The sequence below is a fragment of the Mercenaria mercenaria genome, chromosome 17 (genome assembly GCF_021730395.1).
Source record: "Mercenaria mercenaria strain notata chromosome 17, MADL_Memer_1, whole genome shotgun sequence".
In the NCBI taxonomy this organism is placed as follows: domain Eukaryota; kingdom Metazoa; phylum Mollusca; class Bivalvia; order Venerida; family Veneridae; genus Mercenaria; species Mercenaria mercenaria.
In genome coordinates, this window is record NC_069377.1 from 36,823,094 (window position 1) to 36,847,229 (window position 24,136).

General features: G+C 32.7%; 2 protein-coding genes across 37 annotated transcripts in view; one reads left to right on the top strand and one right to left on the bottom strand.

Moving 5' to 3' along the window:
- LOC123535799 (uncharacterized) overlaps positions 1-24,136 on the bottom strand; it is a 401,923-nt gene that overhangs the window by 360,185 nt on the left and 17,602 nt on the right. The window contains exon 12 of the mRNA XM_053527909.1: positions 20,853-20,899. Within this exon, the coding sequence (XP_053383884.1) occupies positions 20,853-20,899 (47 nt within the window). The remainder of the gene's footprint in view (positions 1-20,852; positions 20,900-24,136) is intronic.
- Positions 1-24,136, top strand: part of LOC123536539 (cell surface glycoprotein 1-like) — a 353,687-nt gene that overhangs the window by 243,043 nt on the left and 86,508 nt on the right. The gene's annotated exons all lie outside the window — the stretch shown is intronic.

Below are 24,136 nucleotides of genomic sequence, written 5' to 3' on the forward strand. Positions count from 1 at the left end.
CGTTTATCAAATAGTCACGTAGAACATACGCCCCGCCCGAGGATCGAACTCGCGACCCCGCGATCCATAGACCAACGCTCTTACCTACTGAGCTAAGCGGGCGGGCTATGTAAAATGTCAAACTTTATGTGTTGGTGTAGGATAGCGTATTTAATCAGTACTAATGAAATGTCAAAACTGGAGCGCAACCTATGAAATATCATAATACAGCACAGCTTATCAATCTAGTGTCATGATATAAGAGAAATATCTCCAATATTATTATTGCACAACTTATTCGGAAAAGGTCAAAATATATGCGGTATTATAGACTCTAGCACTTCATTTCAAAAACATGTCATTCTATCTGCGGCATTGTAACACAATAAATAAATGCCACACTATCTGCGATATCGTAGGTAGCACATTTTGTCAAATAAAACTCATAGTAGCTGCGACCTAAAGAGTAAATGCTATAATATCTGCGATATTATTAACAAGTGTTCAAGTAAATGACAAGAACTTCGTGACATTATAGCAACTCTTGTCAAGTAATAGCACATTTTTATCAAGTAAGGACCATAGTAAAACAATCTGACTAAAGTACATCTCCTATTACGCTACGCATAGGATCTGACAACGAGCTATTCATGGCCTCGTTCTGACAACCCTTCCGCTAGCCAATCAAAAGCTACCTTACAATATCCTTCAAGCTTTAAAAGCCGTGGGTTTTGATATCAACAATTTTTATGTCGAAACATGTCAGATAGCCGGTTAGCTCAGTCGGTAGGGCACTTGCTTTGTAAATGAGAGGTCCCGGGTTCGAGCCCTGGATTAACTGCAAATTTTTCTTACTCTTTGACATTGAAACAAGTTGTCTGGTTGGTTCAAACAAAAATAGATTTGCGAAAATAAAAATAGCAATATTGGAAATCCAAAATATACAGAAGACGAATGTGAATGGGTCGTTCTCAGATCTTCGTTTAGAAGATCAAGTACTTTAGTCAGATTGATAGTAAAACAAAAAATTGTAGCATAACTTTTATGTGAAATATAAATCTCTGCGATATTGTAACAATTGTAACACAGTTTATTAATGAAATGTCATGATATATATCTTATCCTAGCATACCTTATGATCGACTTGGGTATTGAAGCACAACTTTTGAATGGAATATCATAATTAGAGATCAAATGTAGTGCAAATGGTCAATGAAATATAAAATAAACTGCGGTATTATAGTACGGTAGTGCGGTATTCTTTAAGAAATGCGTACGATATTATGGAATTAATTATCAGACCTGCCATTATTTGAGATATTGAAATATCTGCAGTATTTTCCATACAATAAGTACTTATCATAAACACGTGTTTCTAATGATCAACCATATTGAAAGAGACGTAGAACTTACGAAACAGCTGTAGGAGGATTCTCCCCCGATTAGCTTACACTGATCGTGATGTGAGTATATTTGCCCGGGTGTTAACGCATTAAAAGTGTCATATTCTGCCTTGTCGTAGAAATGTGCACCGTTCCCTAAACACTCTCGTTTACTGAAACAATGTATAGATATCTCAGTAATTACATATAGCTATAATGACGTATAAGGCTCTGCATGGTTCAACCCCGGAGAATATTACTCAGTTGATTACTGTTTCCGACAACAAGTCAAACAATCTTAGATCTAATTCCCAAGTATTAATTACTCATTTCAGACTCAGTTCAGATTATATGAAATAATCTTTCAAATTTTTATCAATGAAAGTGGAATTCTATACCAGTTATTATCAGAAATGCAGCGAATGTGAACTCTTTTAAATAAAGTTACAAAAAAAACGTTTATTTGATGAAGTGTGCACTGCATAATCATAATGCTACAGGTGCTCAGATCAAATTCGTTTTTACCTTTTGTTGTTGTTGTTCTTTTTTTTTTTGTTGATGTAATGTTTTAATACGTATTTTAATAATTCGTACTTTGTTGAAGGCCTCATTGTAAATATGGGAGTTCACTTGTATTGCTTATGTCATTGCATAAATTATAATGAGTTAATCTTCGTAAAATAAAGAATTTATATTTATTTAGGTTTTACGGCGCACCAACACAGTATAGGTTATATGGCGCCAAACAGGATTACAAATTTTGGTTCCACATAAAATAAAGAAAGTATTATTATTATTATTATTATTGCTGCAAATTATACGTTACCTTATGTGCATTAATTTTAAAGGAAGAATGTAAAATCCTTATCTTCATTTCAAGACCCATACTTAATAACTGATATGATGCTTAGTGCAAAATAAGTAAAGACACCAGTGAGAAGTTCTTAACTAAATAACTTGGGAGTGAAACTCATACGAAATCTAAATATTCAAATACAGTTTGAATGCCTAGGAACTGCGTTTGATCTCTTTTGGTACTACTGTATACCCTGAATGAATTTTGTGTAAGTAATGTATTTTACGTATATTTACTGACACTTGTCAAGGGCGGAAAAGGGTGGTCCTTTTCACATTATTTTACAAGATAACAACTAAGAGTTAAATGTGTTGTTTATTATACATCTATACATCTCACTACGTACTCGTATTAATACTTAAAACATTTTTTTCTCCCTAAACTGTGCTATTTTTATGTAAGCTTTTTAAATACTTACAAAAGCTTGTCTGATATTAAATGTCTGCACTCCAGTAGAGGTAATATAAGTCTAAGGATTCGGAGCAATTATATCTCGTCAAAATGCACAATCTAAGGCTGTCTTAATTCTTTTTACATCTTTTTCTGATGTTTTGAAATGTGTATATTGTATGAATAGTAGGAAATTTCATTTTATTCTAGAAATTTATCAGTTATTAACATACCAGCATCAAATAGTGTGGGCTGTAATTATTCCCATCAAGTAACAAGTTTGTGATGATAATAATTTTAAAGCTACTCGCCCACAGTTTGGGTAAAATTTTCAATATGTTCATGTCCATAGATTGGCATAGAGTGTATATATGACACTGCAAAATTATTGAGTGGGTGAAAATAAAAGTTAGATATTGGTTAAAATGAAAGATGAATATAAATTTTCTTCTTTATCTTAAAAGCGTTGAAACGGTTTACTACCTTCTGCACAATATTTTTGGTTATTTATAAGAATTTACTGCAAAAGTCTAATGTCAATAAGTTTATACCACTAGTTACTTTCAGAGCATACACGTTTTATAACTTTGGAGAGAAATTGAATTTTTCACCTAAAATGAATGGGTTAGTCCCTTTAAAAGAAAATTAAGGGTTCCCGTAATTTTTTAGAATAATTTTTGTAAAATTTAATTCATTCATAATCTTAATTTAGTCATTCTTACCTCGGTTATCACAAAATTGTTTTGATAACGATTTCTTTTCCTTGCTTGCATAATTATTATTTAACTTGATCATCAAAGTTTACTCTTTTACATCTTATATCAAAGATCAAGTAATAATAATGCAGGAATCAAGTTTTTGTGATGGTATTTAACGTTTATGCAGTTTGTTTGGTAACCTTTCATCATGGGTACCTTTCATGAAGCTAATTTTCATTTTGGAATTTTATACATGGTCCACCTTTCTACTTTTTAAATAAATATACCAAATTGTTTCATAATGTATGAGATCTTTCTAGATATTATTGGGAATATCAAATGTGGTTAATCACATTTGAGCAACATGTTATTACATTTTCATTCTTTTAATTCTTCTGTTAGATCCCTGTTACAAATGTACGTTTTATTTATTTTTATTTTTTTTATCAAAATTTGTAGTTACTGCCCTTTATCATGTAAGTATTAAACAAGTTGGCTATTGTGTTTGATTTCAATATAATTTTTAACTTAACATTTGCATCTGATAGATATTGGCAGATTTCAATAATATGAACCAAAAGACAAGTTTTCAAAACAGTGTGTAATATTGGAATTCATTTATTACATTTATCCTGATTGCACGACCAAAATAGGTTAAGTGGGGTAATATAGATTTTAAAAACTTGCATTGCTAATGAATTTCGGCTAAAGTATCTTTGTCATGGTAAATATTTAAGAATAAAATAAAATAGTTCCTATATTCATATGATTTACTAGGCAAAAATCTATTAAATTCATACACATGCTAAAATAACTCTTTCTTGCTAAGGCAACTTTAGTAGGAATTTCAAATTTTAAAATCACCTACAGAGGAGAATTTCTAGCATGTATTAAGCAATCAGCGCATACAAATAAGTGTAAATGGTCATTTATTAAGCTCCCGACCAAATCCATTACTAGCTAAAATCTGATGTTGCGTTAACATGTTGTGTGTCTTTAAATGGCGAAACCATACCTCACCGATAGTTTGATAACATGGGCTGACCCTTTTATAGAAAGACACAGCTGTTAGAGTTTACATGGGCTGACCCTTTTAAGAAAGACACAGCTGTTAGTTAAACTGAACGATACATCTTTAAACACAGAAACTATTTCGAGAAGTTATTCAATTAAATGTGAACATTGTATAAATACCTAACAAGTGCAGTCTTGAATGCTTGTATAGAACACACTGAAAATCTCCATGGATTGACTGTATACGGAGTGAACGGATCAAATAACGTAACGCTTGGAGACATAATAAACTTGCTGTTGCTAGAGCATCCAGCTGATGTGCCTTGTCCGTCGTGAGATGCACCTAAGCTATAAGAAAACGGCAATACAGATTAATGATTGGTCCTGACTGTGACAATATCTTACATAATGTAATGCATCTACAACCAGTGAAATATCATTGTTTCCTGCTCACCGTAATTACCATATTATAGAACAAGTTAACAAAATGATTTAGTTTTTTTTTTTTAATTAAATTCTATACATTTTTTTCAAAAGGCAGCTTTGACATGCCTAGTGTTTAACCCACATGCTCCGTAATAAGGCTTTTCCGAGACATCTGTTTAAATAATTAAGAATTAAATCATTCATGCTATCGTAATTTTTGAGAATTCCAAGAATGTATGTTTGAGCGCATGATCAGAATATCTTTCACTGACTGGACACCAGATGTAATATTTTCACGAGTGGTGTAGCCACAAGGTGTTCTGAGAGTATCGTCAATTTACCTGTTTTCAAACCCCACCTATTTTCAAACACTAAACTTATTCTCTGTTTACTTGCAGGCTATGAATGATGCCACCGTTGACACTTGCTGGTACTTGGTATATAAGGTACCTGGTACAGCGGTCAAAATTTAAAATGCATGAAAAACAAGTATTTTATTCAATTAATTTCAAGATAATGTGCAAAATTGGTGTTTTTCACTATATAATTACTTATTTGCATGATATCCATTGCATATAATTTCTATTTTACGTAAAGCAATATCCATGATATCGTGGAGAAAATTACAATTGAATTTAAACCTGGTATTTTGCTTATATAAATTCTGTAAAATTTGACAAAAATGTGAGCAATATGACTGAAATAAGAAGTTAAATTATTCCAGTGTTATCGATTCTTACTATTCTTAAACAATTTTGAGTCTGTTCATGAGAAATATCACCATCTTAAGCGGAACTCTCTTACACATATGTTGACGTCAACAAAAAATCACCCCTATTGGATGTACGCACGTATTGAGTGTACTATATACTGACTAAAGGTTAGGGTTAGGCTTAACATAGGTTTAATAGTGTTCATTCAATGCGTGTGTACACTCAATGAGGAAGATTTAATGCCTACCCATATGTTGAATGGACTACATCATCCCAAAGAACCAGAAAATATAACATTGAATCCATGCCTTATTGAAGTACCACTAAATGATAGTAGTTTACGGACTTTATTCTAATTTTCCCCGTCATTTGGTATTTTATTTTACTTTGAGAAATAGACAGACATTTGATAAACAGAAAAAGTGATGAATATCAAGAACTACATTAATGTAAAAAGCGCAGTACCTGTAAATGCTCTAACATCATTCTAACAATATTTGTATGTATTTTAGAAGGTGGTTTGAAAAAAAGGTCATTAAATCTAGCGTGATGTTGGAAGTACGTGTTTCTAAAAATCGCTAATATGGTAACAACACACTAAATAGCTGTTCTTCTTTATTCTATATAAAATTGACATATTACAAGTGGCTGCAGCACACAACAGGACACATTTTAAATGTCTGTAATTTATATTATTTTGAGGAATATTGTCAGTGGGAAGTAAAAATTTTAAAAAGTGGGGTTATGTTTAATGCAAGACAAACATTTTCAGTCAAACACACAAAATTAAATTAGTTAAAATGTGAGACCCCAAATTGTAGTGCTGGTGTATGATTCTGTCAAATTATTTTGTCATTATGAAAATGCTACCTACATGTCAAGTATAGATATGTCATGTGATATTAGCAAAACATTGCAAAGAAAATAAGGAAAATAGCTCTACAGAATAAAAAACTAAGGACTATTTGCATCCGCCATTATGCGACTACCGTTTTTTGTTCCCATTTTCTTATTTAGTGTCTGTAAGCCTATATGAAAAACAATTTCTCTAACACTGTTCCAGTTTCATTTGAAATGTACAAGCAACCTAAATGCATGAAAAAATAAAAGGTTTTAGCTTGATACCAAAAGTCTCTAAGGTTTGATGACATTTTCAGTAACGTAAGACAATGCATCAAATTTTCCCAAAAATAGCTGCTGCAACATAATTTTCAATCGGTTAACCTAACTGTAGTCTAGTTTTCCCCTATCTTTCGTTTTATTCTCTGATCTGCATACAAATTACAAATTGCAAAATCAACTAAAATATGGTGTATGATCTAGGTATCCATGACAAATTCTGTCATGTTATTATACTCCCACCAAACATGTTTGAGGGGGGTATATAGGAGTCAGTTTTGACGCGTCCCGTCCAGTCCCGTCCCGTCGCGTCCCGAAATCTATTATCTCAGTTATTACCAAATGGATTTGATTCAAACTTAAAATACATGTTCCACCTATCACCTACATCATGTGACACAAGGTGCATAACTCTGACACCAAGTTTTCATGAATTATGTCCCCGTTTACTTAGAATTTAAGGTTAATTTTGTTGTATTTTCACTATATCTCAGTTATTACTAAATGGATTTGATTCAAACTTAAAATAGATGTTCCATCTCATCACCCACATCATGTGATACAAGTTGCATTACTCTGACACCCAATTTTTATGAATTATGCCCCTTTTTACTTAGAATTTAAGGTTGAATTTGATGTATTTTCACTATATCTCTGTTACTACTGAATAGATTTGATTCAAACTTAAAATAGATGTTCCACTTCATCACCCACATCATGTGCCTACATCATGTGACACAAGGTGCATAACTCTGACACCAAGTTTTCATGAATTATGTCCCCTTTTACTTAGAATTTAAGGTTAATTTTGTTGTATTTTCACTATATCTCAGTTATTACTAAATGGATTTGATTTAAATTTAAAATAGTTGTTCCACCTCATCACCCACATCATGTGACATAAGGTGCTTAACTTTGACATAAATGTTTTATGAATTATGTCCCCTTCTACTTTAAATTTAAGGTTGATTTTGATGTATTTTTACTATATCTCAGTTATTACAAAATGGATTTGGTTCAAACTTAAAACAGATGTTCCACCTCATCACCCACATCATGTGACACAAAGTGCATAACTCTGACACCAATTTTTCTTGAACTGTGTCCCCTTTTACCTAGAATTTAAGGTTAATTTTGATGTATTTTCACTATATCTCATTCTGATTGGCTTAGAGCCAAAAGGAAGTAACCTTTTTTAACTTTAGTACTGAATTTCTTCCCCTTGAATTCCAGGAATTAGTCTATTTTTAGAAATCCTATTTTTAGATTTTCAATATTTTAGGTATTTTTTTAAGTCCTATATAAAAAAGTAAATGCATTTTTCTGTGGTAACATGGGTCGGTAAGACACTTTTTTGTATTCGCTTTTAGTGTATATCTCTAATATTAGAGATTTTTATATTTACTAGTATTACTATACTAGTATTATACTAGTATTACTTATATGTGGAAGCCCAGGATGAAGTACTCCAAAGACTAGGTACTTTTAAGATTTCTTATGGTTGCCATTCTTCTGTGACAAGACCGTATCGTGGGGGTATGAGTCACTCCTGTGACAGTTCTAGTTTTGTCATTGTTAAAATGCTACCTACATGTCAAGCATAGATCTGTGATGTGATTTCAGCAGCAAATTGCAAAGAAAATAAGGAAAGCAAAGCAGCTGAGAACTATATGAATCCGCATTTTTTTCGCACCATTTTCCTATTTAGTGTCATTTTATTTTATTAATAAATCTACTGTACAAGTCATCATTTAACTTAATAACAATTTCATCATGTTCTGCAAATATCAATAATTATACGTAATTTCCATAAATTCCTTAGGGGTTTTAAATCTGGTAACTCAATGGTAGATATGGTGTCCAGAGTGATACATATTTTTATCTTATATGTAAAACAAGCAAACATTCTTTTTATTATAATTATGTTTTCAGCTTAATGTCACCCATTTTGTTGTTTTTAACCAGTGAAAAATAAGTTTTCGCCATAGCATTTACACATTATAAAAGATATCTTAAAACTTTAAAGACATCCTACCTTTAAAGTACTTAATAACCTATCACATTGTGAACAGTAACCGTTTTGTAACCTTTTTACTCCTTCTGTTTACATATCTATTCTGCTTAAGCCAAGCCAGCTTTTTGCTTTTGCCAGCCTTCAATATTATTTGTCTACGTTTGATTACTGACTTACTTGTGACCGAGTTCATGCGCAACAATTGATGACAGGGCGTAAAAGCTCCATCTTTCTTCATTCAAAGAATAGCGGTAAAATGAACACACGGCATCGATATAGGCAATTCCAACGATACCCGAAGCTGACGTGCTCCCACTGTATATTTCAAGGCTGTCGTAAAAAGGGCATGTGTCAAATTTGCTCGTAGACTGACATCAGAAAACTTGTCTTTAACTAACAGTAAACGAATCACCGAGAAAAAAACATTACAATGCAGACTTTTGTTCTTAAACGTTTATTGTACTCAAAAGAAACTGTAATTAGCAAAGATGATATTCTGGAAAATGATTAATCGGAAGACGTGTTTTTGTAGTTAGAATTTTACATACAATTATACACTGTCAGAGAATACATAAGTATAAATTTAGTTTATTTGCTCCGGTGTAGTATCTCAAGAACTACTGTTGTATTACACTAAATAACACTTCTCCTATCCTTGATTAATTAATTAAAAAGTTATCATTTCAAAGAGTGAACAAGAGCTGCTTTTTAGAAAAGCGCATGTCTCCCACAACAGACTAATCATCTGATTAGTAGTATATGAGTCAACCATGTACCAATACCTCAACTGCCTTATCAGACTTTCAGTGCTTTGATTATCAAAAACAACAAGTTTCCAGGGCCATAATGCCGAAGTGCCTGGGCCGATTTGGCTAGTTATCGAACTTGGCCGAGGACTTATTAGGCAAACACATTTTGATTAAGTTTGGTGAAGTTCGGACAAGAAATGTTCCACTTAGAGACAAGATTTGTGACACACACACGCGCGCGCACACAGAGACAGGAGTAAATCAATATGTCTCCCACACCACTGTGTGGTGGGAGACATAATCATTTGAATATATGTACTCAGTATAAATGCATTCATCAAAGTAAACTTGTTATATTACATAAGGATGATATTCTCCTTCAAATGTTGTTATAGGCCAGAGCTTTACATAGTGACAAATACTTTTTTGCCATAAATATGATAGTACAATGTATATTGTATATGAATAAAACACAATCTTAAAATATATTCATATGCTTTCACATTCGCTTTTGGGTGTTTGCGTTGATGTGGTTTGCAGTGCAGGGAGAGTGCATTTTTGGAGCGCGGCTTTCCCTGTTGAATGTTCATCCTTGCTTTTCTCCACTTACCCCAACACCCAAACCTTTCATCTACCCCTTACCAATTTCTGTATTTTGCATATAGTTCTAAGACGATCCGCAGCTATTGCTATAACATATATCAAATAGCCTAAACATGAATCTTCGATAAAATATGGCTGTTCAGCATCTATCTGTAGGTATTTCAATGACCTTGACCTTTAATGTAAACAAATATGGCGGCCACCGATTGAAAGTAGAAAGAGCTTTAAATTTGTGTTTGAAAATTCAGAAATACACTCGTGATTTTTTGGTTGAAAAGTCATGTTCTTTAAAAACTAATTTGGCGGTGAATCTTTGATTTAATTTAGTAACGAAAAAAGTTGGAAATGATAGTCAATTTTCATAAATACAGCCGCAAACAAAAAGAAATTTCTGTAGTTGATGGATTACCTCGCAAGTCTTTCATTATTGCAGAAATAAAATTATCAACAACTCGCATTTACAAGCGATTTCCAGTCATTAGTGCTCACTGCTCATGCGCAACGGATGTAATGAAATTCTTAGGGAGAAGCATATACGAGGGGCGTTCAATATGTAATGTTACTCCGTATGTAGTTCCGTAACCGCTTATCATTTTAGATGCGGTTTTCGGCATATTATAGAGCAATTTATTGGCAACACAATGCTATATAAATAATAAAAATCGGTGGATTCAAAGTAAAAATATAATCATTTGAGTGAGGTATACTCGGGTATACTAGTCAATTTTATGTTCAAAATATTGAGATTGTAGTATGCAATTCCTTGATTCTACTATTCAACAACTAGAACTCTAGTTCATTTTTCAGTTTAAACAGATAGAACAAATCATGATCTTCACAAAAACATATGAAAACTAAAATTAAAAAGTTTATAACAGTTTTAAATTGAGTGTGTATATTTTTACTCGAAAAATGATAAGGTGAGTACAATAAGCCTCTGCAATTTTGTCAGGCGCGATAATCATCGTTTAAAAAATTCTTGTATCTTAAGCTGATACTAGTACCTTAATTCTCGATTGCGAAACTAGTTCTTACAACTTTGATTAATCGCTCTCAACACCCATTCTGGATAGAATCAACCTCGAGTTTAGATTTTTTAGTTGTGTTGTAAAATTAGAAATGCAATAAATACGAGTTTAAAACAAGAGCAAACTCATCACAAATTGCTGTATCTCGTAGAAAAATAATAGAATTTTGTGATTTTACAAGTTATTCTATTTTTCTGATATTCTGGATGCCCAGGACAAACCTAAATTATAACTATGATCCAGTATATCTTAGCACACCTCACTAAAATGATTTTATTTTTACTTTGAACATGGCGACTTTTTTAATTTATATAGCATTTTGTTTCCAATAAATTGCTTTATAAAGTGCCGAAAACCGCATCTAAAAATGATAAGCGGTTACGGAACTACATACGGAGTAACATTACATATTGAACGCCCTTCGTAGTTCACTTTTAATATATATTAAAATATATTTTATGAATATTACCACTAAAGGGGAAGTAACTAAAACATTGCTAATTATGTATTCTGAAACTTATCCCTTTGTTGGAAGTAGTGGTCTCCCTTTTGGTCACATTTTTTCTTGCATCAAGAGAGAAAAAGTACGAGAAACACTTGTATGGAGCAGAATCTTTTTTGTAATAAATTCAACTAAATTCTTAACATTTTTAGAAAGATATTTCCTTAAGAAATGAAGAAATAATTTGAAAAGTAGGAAATGTATTTTTTTATAAAATGTCACTAAAATAGCTACTATCTGGCCCTGTATTTTACAAGATCTCCGAGGTAGTTAATGCAGACACCATTATTCCAACCACTGTAGGGATAATATACGTTGTTTTGTGAATCAACGTCTGCAGAAGCCCGCGGGATTGTTTGTGACCGAGACCGAGACCGAAGGTCGAGGTCACAAACATATCCCAAGTGCTTCTGCAGACGTTAATACATAAAACAAACGTGTATTGTCGCTATTCTTGCATAAAAAACATTACACGACGACTTAATGCATTGTTTTCATATGTGATGACTTTACGATTCCGGTACGAGGGTAGTGACTAGCTTTCAAGGTTTATTATATGAATTCTGCGAAAAACCAGGCAAAAACATACCGACTGATACTAACAAAAATCATAAATATAATACCTGAAAACGAGCAATAGCACAAGTTACACGCGATACTTATTTATTCACAATTATTTACAATAAATGAACAGACGCTTTGTAAAGGGAGTGAACTCTAAGAGAAGCTAGTACGTACATTGATGGGGACAGTACGTTTGGGGTTGGAAACTGATACAGCTAAACATACTATGGATTACATTGTATCTATAATGCTACAAGAAGAGGTTGTTATGGAAGAAACAAGACGCAGATGCCAAATATCAGTGTGCGCAAAAATACATACATATGTCCCTGGCAAAGCATTTCAAAAATAAAAATCATGTATTAACAGCACGTGAATTGCCTTGTTTGCACACGATTTTTCTCCTGTTTATTCATGTGCGGATCCAGTGAAAAAAGTAGTTTTTATGCAAGAATATAGGTTATTATTAGAAATGATGTACACTTTAGTATATTTGCTAAGAATGCCAGATATTTATAAAATGTTTTTCTTCCGCGATCACATGCATAGCTTATCAAACAAGTATTCCATATCTTCACGGGGACAATATCTTAAAATCAATGTATTCCTATTGCAGTATTCCTGATTTGCGCGCCCCGGTTATGTAAACCTTAAAAATGTTGTTCGTTTCCAAACGCAACCAGACTGGTAATTTCAAAAAAAACTATTATACATGAAAAATAAACTCATCACCTATAAAACAGTAGATTATGCATCTTGTGCGATTTCATAATGCAAGCATTGCGGTATTTTTGCATAAACGCCTGCGGGATACGAAAAATAAATATTGCGGAATTCTGTGGGTGTTAATACACAAAACATAAATTATCCATGTATTCTAGCTTTTCATTTTGTATTCTTGATTTATCCTACGGCTATAAGGGAGATAAATCATATAGATTATATCAAACATTTGATAAGGGTATTGTGCATCGGGGCGGAGTTAATCTCTGACTTATGCAAATAATGGTAACCTCAAAAAAAAGAACGAGCAAAATAGGTACAGCAATATAATCGTTTAATTCCCTTATCTTCGGTAACCAACGTCTAAAATTCAACGTCGCATTGGTTACTGCATATCCTGCACAATAATGCAGTGGACCGTCGCAAAACCCCGCCCCGCCCGCCAGGCCGAATGAAACGAACAATACGTTAGAATGATTGTGTGATTATTCTTTCGTTTTGAATTAGCGGAAAATCTAGAAAGCCATGAACTGTGTCAGCGATTTATTTTTTATTTAGTCGTTCATGAACTCCGATAAACTGATTTGTTATATTACATTAGAATTATTTCCCTCTACTTGTTTACAAGGTTTTTTTTCCATAATTTTATATTGCATATATGTCGTTGTACTCAATATAAGAATCAGCTTCAAGGTCATTGAATCCACCAGAGAGAACAAATACGATCTAACTGACATGTTGGTGTCCACAAAACTGCGGAATGTTAGCACCAAACGGTGTTTTCGAAATTTTGACGCCTTTTATTGTGTGGCTTAAACTAACTAAGCGTTATAATTGTAAACTGTAAATAGAGTTCAAAACCTGTCCAATAGACACGTATTACATAAAACAATTGTAACACGAAACGGTGCCATAGTAAGACCTAAAGTGCTAAATGTTACAGTTCATTATTATATACGTTACTATAAATAGTAACAAAAAAGCCGTTATAAACGGTCATGGCGGCGGTTTTATTGGTATGCTAAAAAATTTCGCGTGTGGGACATGGAGCAAGTCACGTGACAGGTTTTCGATCCTGTAGAGATTATTTTTGTTCGTAGATGTGATACACTAATACTTTATCTAAATTATATATATATTATTATTGTTTTAAAAATTAAGAAAAAAAACTTGGGTCACGTGACACGTTTCGACCATCTCCGTAACACACCGTAAGTTACATCCATCTCGGATGACCGTGACCTAATTCACACGATCCTTTTGTTTACATTTTTATTTGTACAATTTTCGCCTTTCATGTGGTACATCTGACTTAGATACAAGAATTTTATAATTTGGTGGTGATGTAGGATTACCACGATTATCGGAGATTTGTAGAATTATGCTTTTTCTTAATATTAAATTGTAAAAACAGGTTGTGTATTACGTCATCAATATCCGCGTACATAACATGTAAACAAATAATCAGCTGTTCAGTGAGCTGATAATCTTAGTTTGATAGAAATAAGTAAATGGAAATGTGTTTACATTACTTCTCTTAAGATTCTGGTTAGGAAAGTGTGGTTAGTTTGCATAAACTATAGATATTAGATTCTTTAGGATATAATTTAATATATTTGGATTGCCATGACCTGCAGATGGCCCCAATTATTTTTGAGATCATTAAAAGGACATTCATTATTACTGATCTGAATATACATTTCTGGCGGCGAAAACACTTTTGACTTGTTACGGTCTCTAATGACGAATTAGTAATGGCGCAGTGCGTCTCACGCGCCATAATAATGATAGCCCCGGATAACCGGAACGTTCTGACGCTGACGCCATGTAGCAACGTAATTATGGCGGATGAAATGGTGCTGAATCATTTTCAGATCGATTGTCAAATATTGATGGCATTGCTAATGTTAAAACAATATAAATAATGCTTTTAAGTGTTTGAAAATATGGGAATGAAAATACCAAGATAAATATAAAGCGAATGTATATAATAAAAAGGTCAATAAACGGCTGGTTGTGCCTTCTAGCCATAATTGCACACCTAGTTTCACAATGGCCCTCGTGCTAAAGTCCTAGGGCAATTATGACACTAAATGTCTCTTAATATACACATCACATTCAGCCCCTTTAGGGCTTTTATTAACCTCTAACCTTTGATATTTTAAGGACAATAAGATTATTTTTCTTTTGATATTTGTTTCTTGAAAGTTATGTTCTACAGTATAATATAGATTTGATTTTACATGCATATTTTAGGGTTGCCCTCTCTTGTTTTGATGAATTTGTTGTTTTCTCTTAAAGTTTGTAAAATTTATTTGTCTCAACTTTTTGTGTTTATATACCAATTGATAATAAACTATACAATTAAATAGACTAAGAAACGTGTATACTAAATATACTTATGTAATAACAGAATATATTTCTAATACTGATAATAGAGTAAAATGTATCAATCAAGTTGTATCAGTTAAAATTTCCCACCTTGTCATGATCATAATATGATCATGTGATGGTAAACTCCTTAGGAACCTGCCCCAATGAGTACTTTCCTCTAAGTATGTACTGCCATCAACATACGTTTTTCCATTTATGACAGGTTTATTCACATTTGGTGGGAGGGGATTAGTCCAATCTACAACCTTTTGATAATAATGACAATAAATGACAGTAATAATAATGATAATAATAATAATAAGAATAATAATTATCAACAGGTCGAAAATAAACTGATTTCATATTTCCAGAATCTTTGCATTTTCATGGGCGCAGTCTATATTCAAACACTAAGTATTGGTCATCGGAGAAAACACTTAAATATATTCAAATTTTATATATGTATGCCCCTTCTCTTCCTGAATATTAGAGTTTAACAGAGTTTAGAGGAAAAACTCACAGAGGCAGTAAAATCCAAATATGGAAATTAAGAATAAGTTTTAAAAAGCTGAAAAGTCTGGAGTCAAATTTTGTCTTATATGATATTACACTACGCGACATTTCAAGGAAATGCAGATTCTTTGAAAATAGAATGTATAAGTCGAGAATCGAAGCTGATAGTTCACGAATGAAATCTTATATCGCTGTGATCATATATATCAAACGCCGAAACACTTATTAAGTAAAGGACAAATAATAAATGAGATCTCATTAGGATGCAAGAGAATGATTCTTTTCAATGTGTTTTTTATGAAATCTGTCTTTTATCACATTATATTATCTTATTTTTTAATAGAAGAAAAGAGGTGTTCGACAGAATATCATATTTACTTCTAGTTATCTAAATTCTGGGAACATTTATGATTTTTGACACCTTTTAGAAGAAAACATAAGTATTGCAATTAAACATGCATAATAAAACCGCCGTGTAAATCATGTCATTCGTCACTGCAATTGATCAGTGTTTAAAATTCTAATGTAAAATGATGCCATTAAACATGCGCAATAAAAGACACCATATATAGAGAACATACGCCATTGCCAATAAATCAGCTCATGTAATTCTAATGTAAAATGATGCCATTAAACATGCGCAATAAAAGACACCATATATAGAGAACATACGCCATTGCCATTAAATCAGTTCATGTAATTCTAATGTAAAATGATGCCATTAAACATGCGCAATAAAAGACACCATATATAGAGAACATACGCCATTGCCAATAAATCAGTCCATGTAATTCTAATGTAAAATGATGCCATTAAACATGCGCAATAAAAGACACCATATATAGAGAACATACGCCATTGCCAATAAATCAGTTCATGTAATTCTGTGGATGTCTCTAAATTGCTTTTTTCTACTTTTAGCATGTGTAAATGTTGAGTTCTGCTCAACCCGGGGCTAGAGGGCGTGGACGGTAGCATGCATTTCCACTACCGTCCATGAACAGGCTCAATCAAACAGAGCCTGCAACATTTTCGTTTTTGTCGTGTTGAGCGACCTGTGAAGTTTTCACTTCTCTATATTTTATGTAAAATCATGCCATTAAAGATGCCTAGCAAAAACGTCATATAAAGGAAATATCGCAATTGCAAACACGTTTAGGCAGTGAATACAACTCGTATAATCATGCTATTAAAACTATTTAACTAAAACGTCATGTAATGGAAACATCTGATATGATTCTAACGTAAAATCATGTCATTAAACACAGGCTTATTTTTTAACAAAAACGTCATTTAAGGAAAACAGTCACCATTGCAATAAATCAGTGTATGTGATTCTGGCATGCAATTTTGACATTAAACATGCACAACAAAAACGACCTATATAGAAAACATCTACCGTTGCAATGAGTGTATATTATTCTAACATAAAATCATGTCGGAAGTTTGAATATAATGAGATAAAGTGCATACCATATCACTTTAGGGATGTTTGATGACGTACAACTAATATATTGAATTAGCTTAATGTAGAGATAGAGCCTAACATTTTCATTGATAGAAATACATTAAATAAAGTCTAGGAATTGATTTCCAAGTCCTTGAAATTAATAAAAATGATTTCACAAATGTGCAATGTATGATAGTTTTGCTAATATCAATAACAGAAATTTTAATATTTAATTCAAAGTTGTGATCCACAAAGAATGTCAACTCTTGCCTTGGGCTAGTACTTTAAAGCAGAGATATTTATTAGTTTACTTCCCTTGCAATTACACAATAGAGAAGAAAACGAAAATGGTTTAAGACACAATATTATACATTTTTGCACAACAAAGTCGTTTAGGATTTATTAATATGTATTTGATCTACCCCTGAACCACTGGTTCCTATGATTTTGTCAACTTACTTAGGGTAAAAATTAACTTTTAACTAGCCGAGAATAAAATAAAATACCAGTAAGTATTTTATAGTGCAGATAATACAGTTTTGCTTATATCAAAATATCACAATAGAAGCACTTTTGTAATACAGAACACCTGGTAGGATTAGTAAAGGTGCAATTATATTGATCTCTTTTTCCTATGCCTACTTAATGTGCCTGATTCACAGAAGCAAGAATCCAATTGAACTGATTATTGTACGTCGAACACAGGAACCAAAACTCCATATTGTTATGAAAAAATCTACACAAGGGAACCTTATTAAATTTGCTTGAACAACTTACCTTGTAAAACAAGTAGCCTGATATGGTTAGATGTATAGTGAGTTCGGGGTCACCAATGCTAGCGTATCTTAAACTAACCTATATTGAACAATCAAAAGAACCATAAAATACAAACTTGTGTACATGTCTTAATGAAACAATAAGTAAGGAGCATTAGAAAAGGAGCATTTCAATACAGATTTGCCTCAAAGGTAAAATAAAATGCAAACTTGTTTGAATAGAACAAAAATACAAAGTTGCCAAAAAGGAACAATATATACAAATTTGCTTAAAAGTAACAATAAAATGCAAGCTTGCCTTAACAACAATAAAATACCAACTTGCATATAAATACTGTTATACTGTTTTCCGACCCAAACAATTAGATGATGTAGACCTGATTACATTGTTTATTCTGCGAGAAGCTATATGGATTGTCGTTCCGACTCAATGCCAAAACTGACTCAATAGCTAAACGTAATGCCGAACATATTGTTTTCCGACCCAGACAATTAGATGATGTAGACCTGATTACATTGTTTATTCTGCGAGAAGCTACATGGATTGTCGTTCTGATTCAATGCCGAAAGTACTGTTTTCCAATTAAAACAATTAGATGTAGACTTAATTACATTGTTTATTCTGTGAGAAGCTATAGGGATTGTCGTTCTAACTTCATAGCAAAACGAAATGCCGAACTTACTGTTTTCAGACCCAACAATTAGATGATGTAGGGAGAAACTCAGTTGTATGATTTTAATATTAAGAACTAATCCACTGAAGCACAGGTGCAAAATATGCCTTTACCATGAAAGCTTTAGAATGAGCGTGCTTAACTTTACGTGCTTGGCACATCGTTTTCGTACGGCGATAGAGTCAGACACTTGGTATATATAAAACTTGTTTACTTGATTGTACTAATTATCATAGATTACTCAACTTTTGTGAATGAGAGAATTGTATACTTACGCCATTTATGATAAGAGCCATACGTTGTCGCAGACGATACATTGTAGCCTCATCCTGAGTCATTCCATTGCTAGCAGTGGTAGAAGTAAAGTATCTGAATTGGAAAAGGAAACAGTTAAACTAGGAGACCTGTTTCCAAACGGACGTTGCATACAGATCAAGATGGCTTGTATATTGTCTCTAAGTGCATGCTAAGATTCCTGAATCTGAACAACACAAAGCATATATGAAATTCTTATAAGAACATAGAAAGAAATCTCGGTGACTACCAAATGGGACCCCATTTTAAGATGCTTAGGCATTTGGGGTATTCATCACAAAAATGAATGATTTAATGGGAAAACGACCAGGTTCGATTCTTATGTTTATAGGTTTTTTGATTTAAACGGTAATAATTATGTTGTCGGCAATTTTCTGTCTCAACTATGAAATAATTGAAACAGTAACGAAACATAAAGCACAACGATTCACAAAATAATGTATAATTCATGATGTTACATCGTGTGTTTACCTAAAATGCTAATGATACAGAATAATTTTAAATCAATCTATGTATTTTATTACATAGACTTGTTAAAAACTAGCTTTACAAAAAACACGAAATATCAAGCTACATATTGTGTAGAAGCTTAGAAAAGGAAAGTTATTGATAGTTAATATAAAGTCTTCATTGAATGTATTCTTTGGGTGAAATTTCATATTTGAAAAAAAAAATTGAAAAATTAATATATTTTAACACGATATATACATGTTTGTATGTAAAAACAGTTTTTGAGTTAGGTTTAAAGTATTTCTAATAAATGCTTAACTGGCCTGCTACTATATGACATAATCATAAATGCTGTTAAATATACCTTTAATAACATTTGTTTTAAATTTAAAAGTAATATCTAATGATTTTATTATGTAAAAATACCATTGAAATGTGTGATTTTATAGTTAGATAATCACATACTTTTTAAATCCAGAAACGCAAAGTGCGTAGAAAGATTGACAAAGACGTTTTCGCAAACCCACAGTTCCTTTTTCAAACTTAATAAGTTAATGTTATATTCATTCAGGACCCTGAAAAAATACGGACCAAGGAGATTCGTGAACTTAAAAGAATGAGGACTAACCAGAAAGAATGAAAACAAAGGATGTTCAAGACCCTGAAGACATAAGATCAAAAGAAAGTTCCAGACTCTAAAGGAATGCGAACAAATGAAGTCCCTGACCCCAAAGAAATAAAACAAAGGAAGCCCCAGATTCTGAAGGTATTAGAACAAAGGAGGTTAAAGACTCTGAAGGTATAGTAACAAAGGAGTTCCAGACCCTGAAGGAGTTTCCAGACCCTTAATTGCGGACTAATGAGATTCTATACCGTGAAGACGTCAGCACTTTTTCATATTAGAGGGAAACATTTAAAGCAACTTACTTTAAACTCCATAGTGATATTTCTACAAATGACTGTTCCTAGGCGGTGTCAAGTGTGTTTCTATGGTTTCCCACTTTGCCCAGTTTTCTCCGATTATGGCTTATCAACGTTTTAAGTCGTCAAATGTCTTTACCTACTACAATCACGCAAAATGCTCCTTGTTGCTACCGATATATATTTGCTACATGCTTAGAGAGAAATATAAAATGATTTCTGGCTTTTATTATCGTGTCTTTTTTAATTAAAACTGTTAGTATTGAACTTACTTTTCCCACATGTATGGGTCAATTACTAAAACTATTTCTACAGTATACGTTTCTTCTGTCTGCCTCTTTGGTCGACTTTTCTGTGTAAATAGTCTGTTAAAATAAAGAAAAAACTATATTAACCACGATTCTTTTTAAATCACGTCTAACAAGTTATAAACGTTAAACTTCATTTGTAAAATGCGCCAAGCAAAATAATCATTCTGTTATTGCAATGGCACCAACGTACCATATGTTTTATTTAAATGCTTCTTAAGTTTAGAAAAATGTAAAATATAAGAGTGCGTATTTTATTTTAGGAAGAAAACATACAGATGTGTCAGAACTGACCAAGCACAATGATATTACCTCTGTTTTATTGTCTTTATTTACTTCGTTTTCATCCAGTTCTGTGTCTGTTCAGTAAAAGATAAAAATATCTTAATAAGTTCAAAAATTGCTATTATTATGTCTTTGGGGTTTTCAATATAGTATCACCAATGCAAAATTATATGCTGCTATCAAACACTGAGTTATAGCATGTTTTCTGCACCTATAAAAATGATTATTCAATACGTAAGTACAGTTCCTCCTAATCAAACAATGATCAAAATTTAATACTAGTAAACTAGTAAAAAACATCTGGAGCAGTATATTAACTTAAAAACTCCAATACAGTATGACTTTATTCATATTTCAGCTCAGGAAAGATCAAAAACGACTGTTTTAAGAATTGTGAAGGTCATACATTAGGTGAAGGTCCTTCAACATTTGAAGGCCCTCGATAAGGTAAGGCCGTTTTTTTTACAATTCAGTAAATACAAATAATATTGAACAATTGATATTTACATAAATGAAGGATTTTTAGATCAATATTCCTTCCAAATTCTTTGACTAAGATGATCTCGGATTCTCGAGTGATAATGTTAGTGAATAATAATTAGAATTACAACCGTTTATTATTTAAAATACTATCTGAGCCGTGACATGAGAAAACCAGCATGGGTCCAGACAAGCCTGCGAATCCGCGCAGTCTGGTCAGGATCCATGCTGTTCGCTATCAAAGCTTTTTGGAATTAGAGAAACTGTTAGCGAACAGCATGGATCCTGACCACTCTGCGCGGATTCGCAGGCTTGTCTGGACCCATGCTGGTCGCAAAGCCATTATGTTGGTTTTCTCATGGCGCGGCTCACTTATAGACTAGTGGCAAGGAGCATGTAAAGTGTCAGTGTTGTAAATTGATCAAAGCAATTTTCTTTTGAAATGTCTAACTTTGAGATGCTTACTTATCATATCCATTTTCCAGTCATTTAATACGCTGTCAGATTCTTTTTTTAATTTGACCATTACTTTTGAAAATATATTAGTTTTTAATTGAGAAAAATCATTAACCAGAAATGCAGCCAATTTATTATTTATGATGCCATTTACATGCTGCTAGTTAGATTTTTAGAAAATAGCCATAGAATAGATTAACTGGTGTAGTTTATTGAGTGTAAGATGCTATGCATGTTAATTTCCTTCTTTGTAATGAGAAGTGCATTGACGTACGCCTAACGATAGCTTACCTAAATTTCCTGTTACTACTTTGGCCGCGATTAAAAGATCCGACTGACTATACACAGTATACATCCAGACATTTAGACAAATCTAATATACTTTATTCATTCCATACGCCAAGGCCCAGTTTTTCGAAAATTTAACGGGCTGTTAAACTAACGGTCGGTTCAATTTTGATTCAAAATGTTAGTATTGGCGGGAAACACTGGACTAAGAAGTTGTTTCACTCATTTTTCTAACATGTCGAAATGTAACTCTAAAAGTTAATCGACCGTTACAGCTTAATCACCTGTTAAACGTCCGAACAACTGGGTCAAGGTGGATAGCTACCGCACATGAAATAAATTCTACTTCTTTGCTGAACTTCCGAACCCCATGGTTAAGATGACTCGACACCGATCTAAAAGGTCCCTTTTAGATTAGTAAGGACAAGTGACACTGCTGAAAATGAGTAATACTCCAGCGTTTCAAATCTATGCATAATTTTGGAGGTCAGAAAATGTAGATAATATATGAGCCGCGCCATGAGAAAACCAACATAGTGGCGCATCCGCGCAGTCTGGTCAGGATCCATGCTGTTCGCTTTCAAAGCCACTATGTTGGTTTTCCTATGGCGCGGCTCATATGATTTTGAGAGCTCCTCTATATAATGTTAATATTGCACGTGAATGTGTTGTCTATAAATAAATGTACAGTGTGCTATCCAGTAGCTTTTTTCTACAATTATTTACAAGTGAAAGGATTTTCTTCGTACTGTCAGACTGCTTTTGTTTTTTCTTCGCTGTGTACTTCTATATACTAAGTCTATGTATTTTTAATCAAAACTCATTAGTATGCACTCGGATACAAGGTTTCTTTTTACAGTGCGTTCTAGAAACTATTTTTATTGTTTACATAACATTATCAAAGCGAACATAGCCATATACAAACTGAAATTTAGTATATAACAATCATTATATTCAATCCTTTATTCTTCGGCGAATGGCTGTGCCAATAAAACAAAACATATAAAACGACAACAACGTAAAGTAATTTTCAACAACTGTTTTACTATCAGCGTCAAAATTCAAGCATCTCTAAACAAATAAATTTATTTATTACAATACCTATTTTTGCATAGAAAGTGTTCTGTGAAACTCGTGGTGTGTGTGGAGTAGGGGGCTAATTTTGGAGGAAGTCGAGGCTGACCTAATCCACGAAATTAAATTCAAAAGAAAAAGCGAAATAATTCCCATTTATTGCTTTTTTGTGAAAGAGGGAAACCTACGAATTTATTTGTAAGAGAAACATACGTTCTTGATAAATCATGAAATTTCATGCCTACAAAATTGAATGATTTCATCAAATGAGGGACAGGAATTATGTTTGCATTGTATACCGCACGCCAACAAATATATTTTATTGAAAACTACGATAAAATCAAACAAGAACACTGCCTGTGGATTCTATAACTTGGCATAAGGCAAAATGCAAAGGAAAGAGTTATGTTTCTCAGCCTACTTGCTCAATTCTTGACGATGAAAAAAAATCTATAAACCTAATAGGCCAGAATTCTGATAATAATGCATGTCAGAGTTCTGGTTTCTGAGTACTTGAAATAAAGAAGTTTTCAAATTTGAAAAAATAAACTATTGCTCTTGTTGTATTCAAGTAAACTCAACCCAAACAGATATTTTAATCATGAAAGTCTATTTTAGTTTAAAAAGGTCATTAATCTAACAACATCCATGCAACAGGTTATGGCTCTTGGCTAGGACACGCATATAATGATAAAAAAAAACGTTTGAAAATATTCAAAGCTTTTGCTCATAACTAAAGAAAATGAGGACCAATAAAATATAACCAAGAATTTATAAGAACAAAAAGGCCATAACTATAACAAAATGAACGTGAGAGTTACGGTTCTTAACACATTATCTCATGATGAAAAACAAATGTGTATAAGTTCAAAGCTAGAGCTGTAATAACTTCTTTTACAGGAAAAAAGTTTATCAAGAAAAATACAGCACGTAGGTTTCTTATGAAAGTGAAATTCATTTTTTGTTATTCATACAGTCGCTGAATTGTCCTATGCCGTAGTCAAACGTTATGA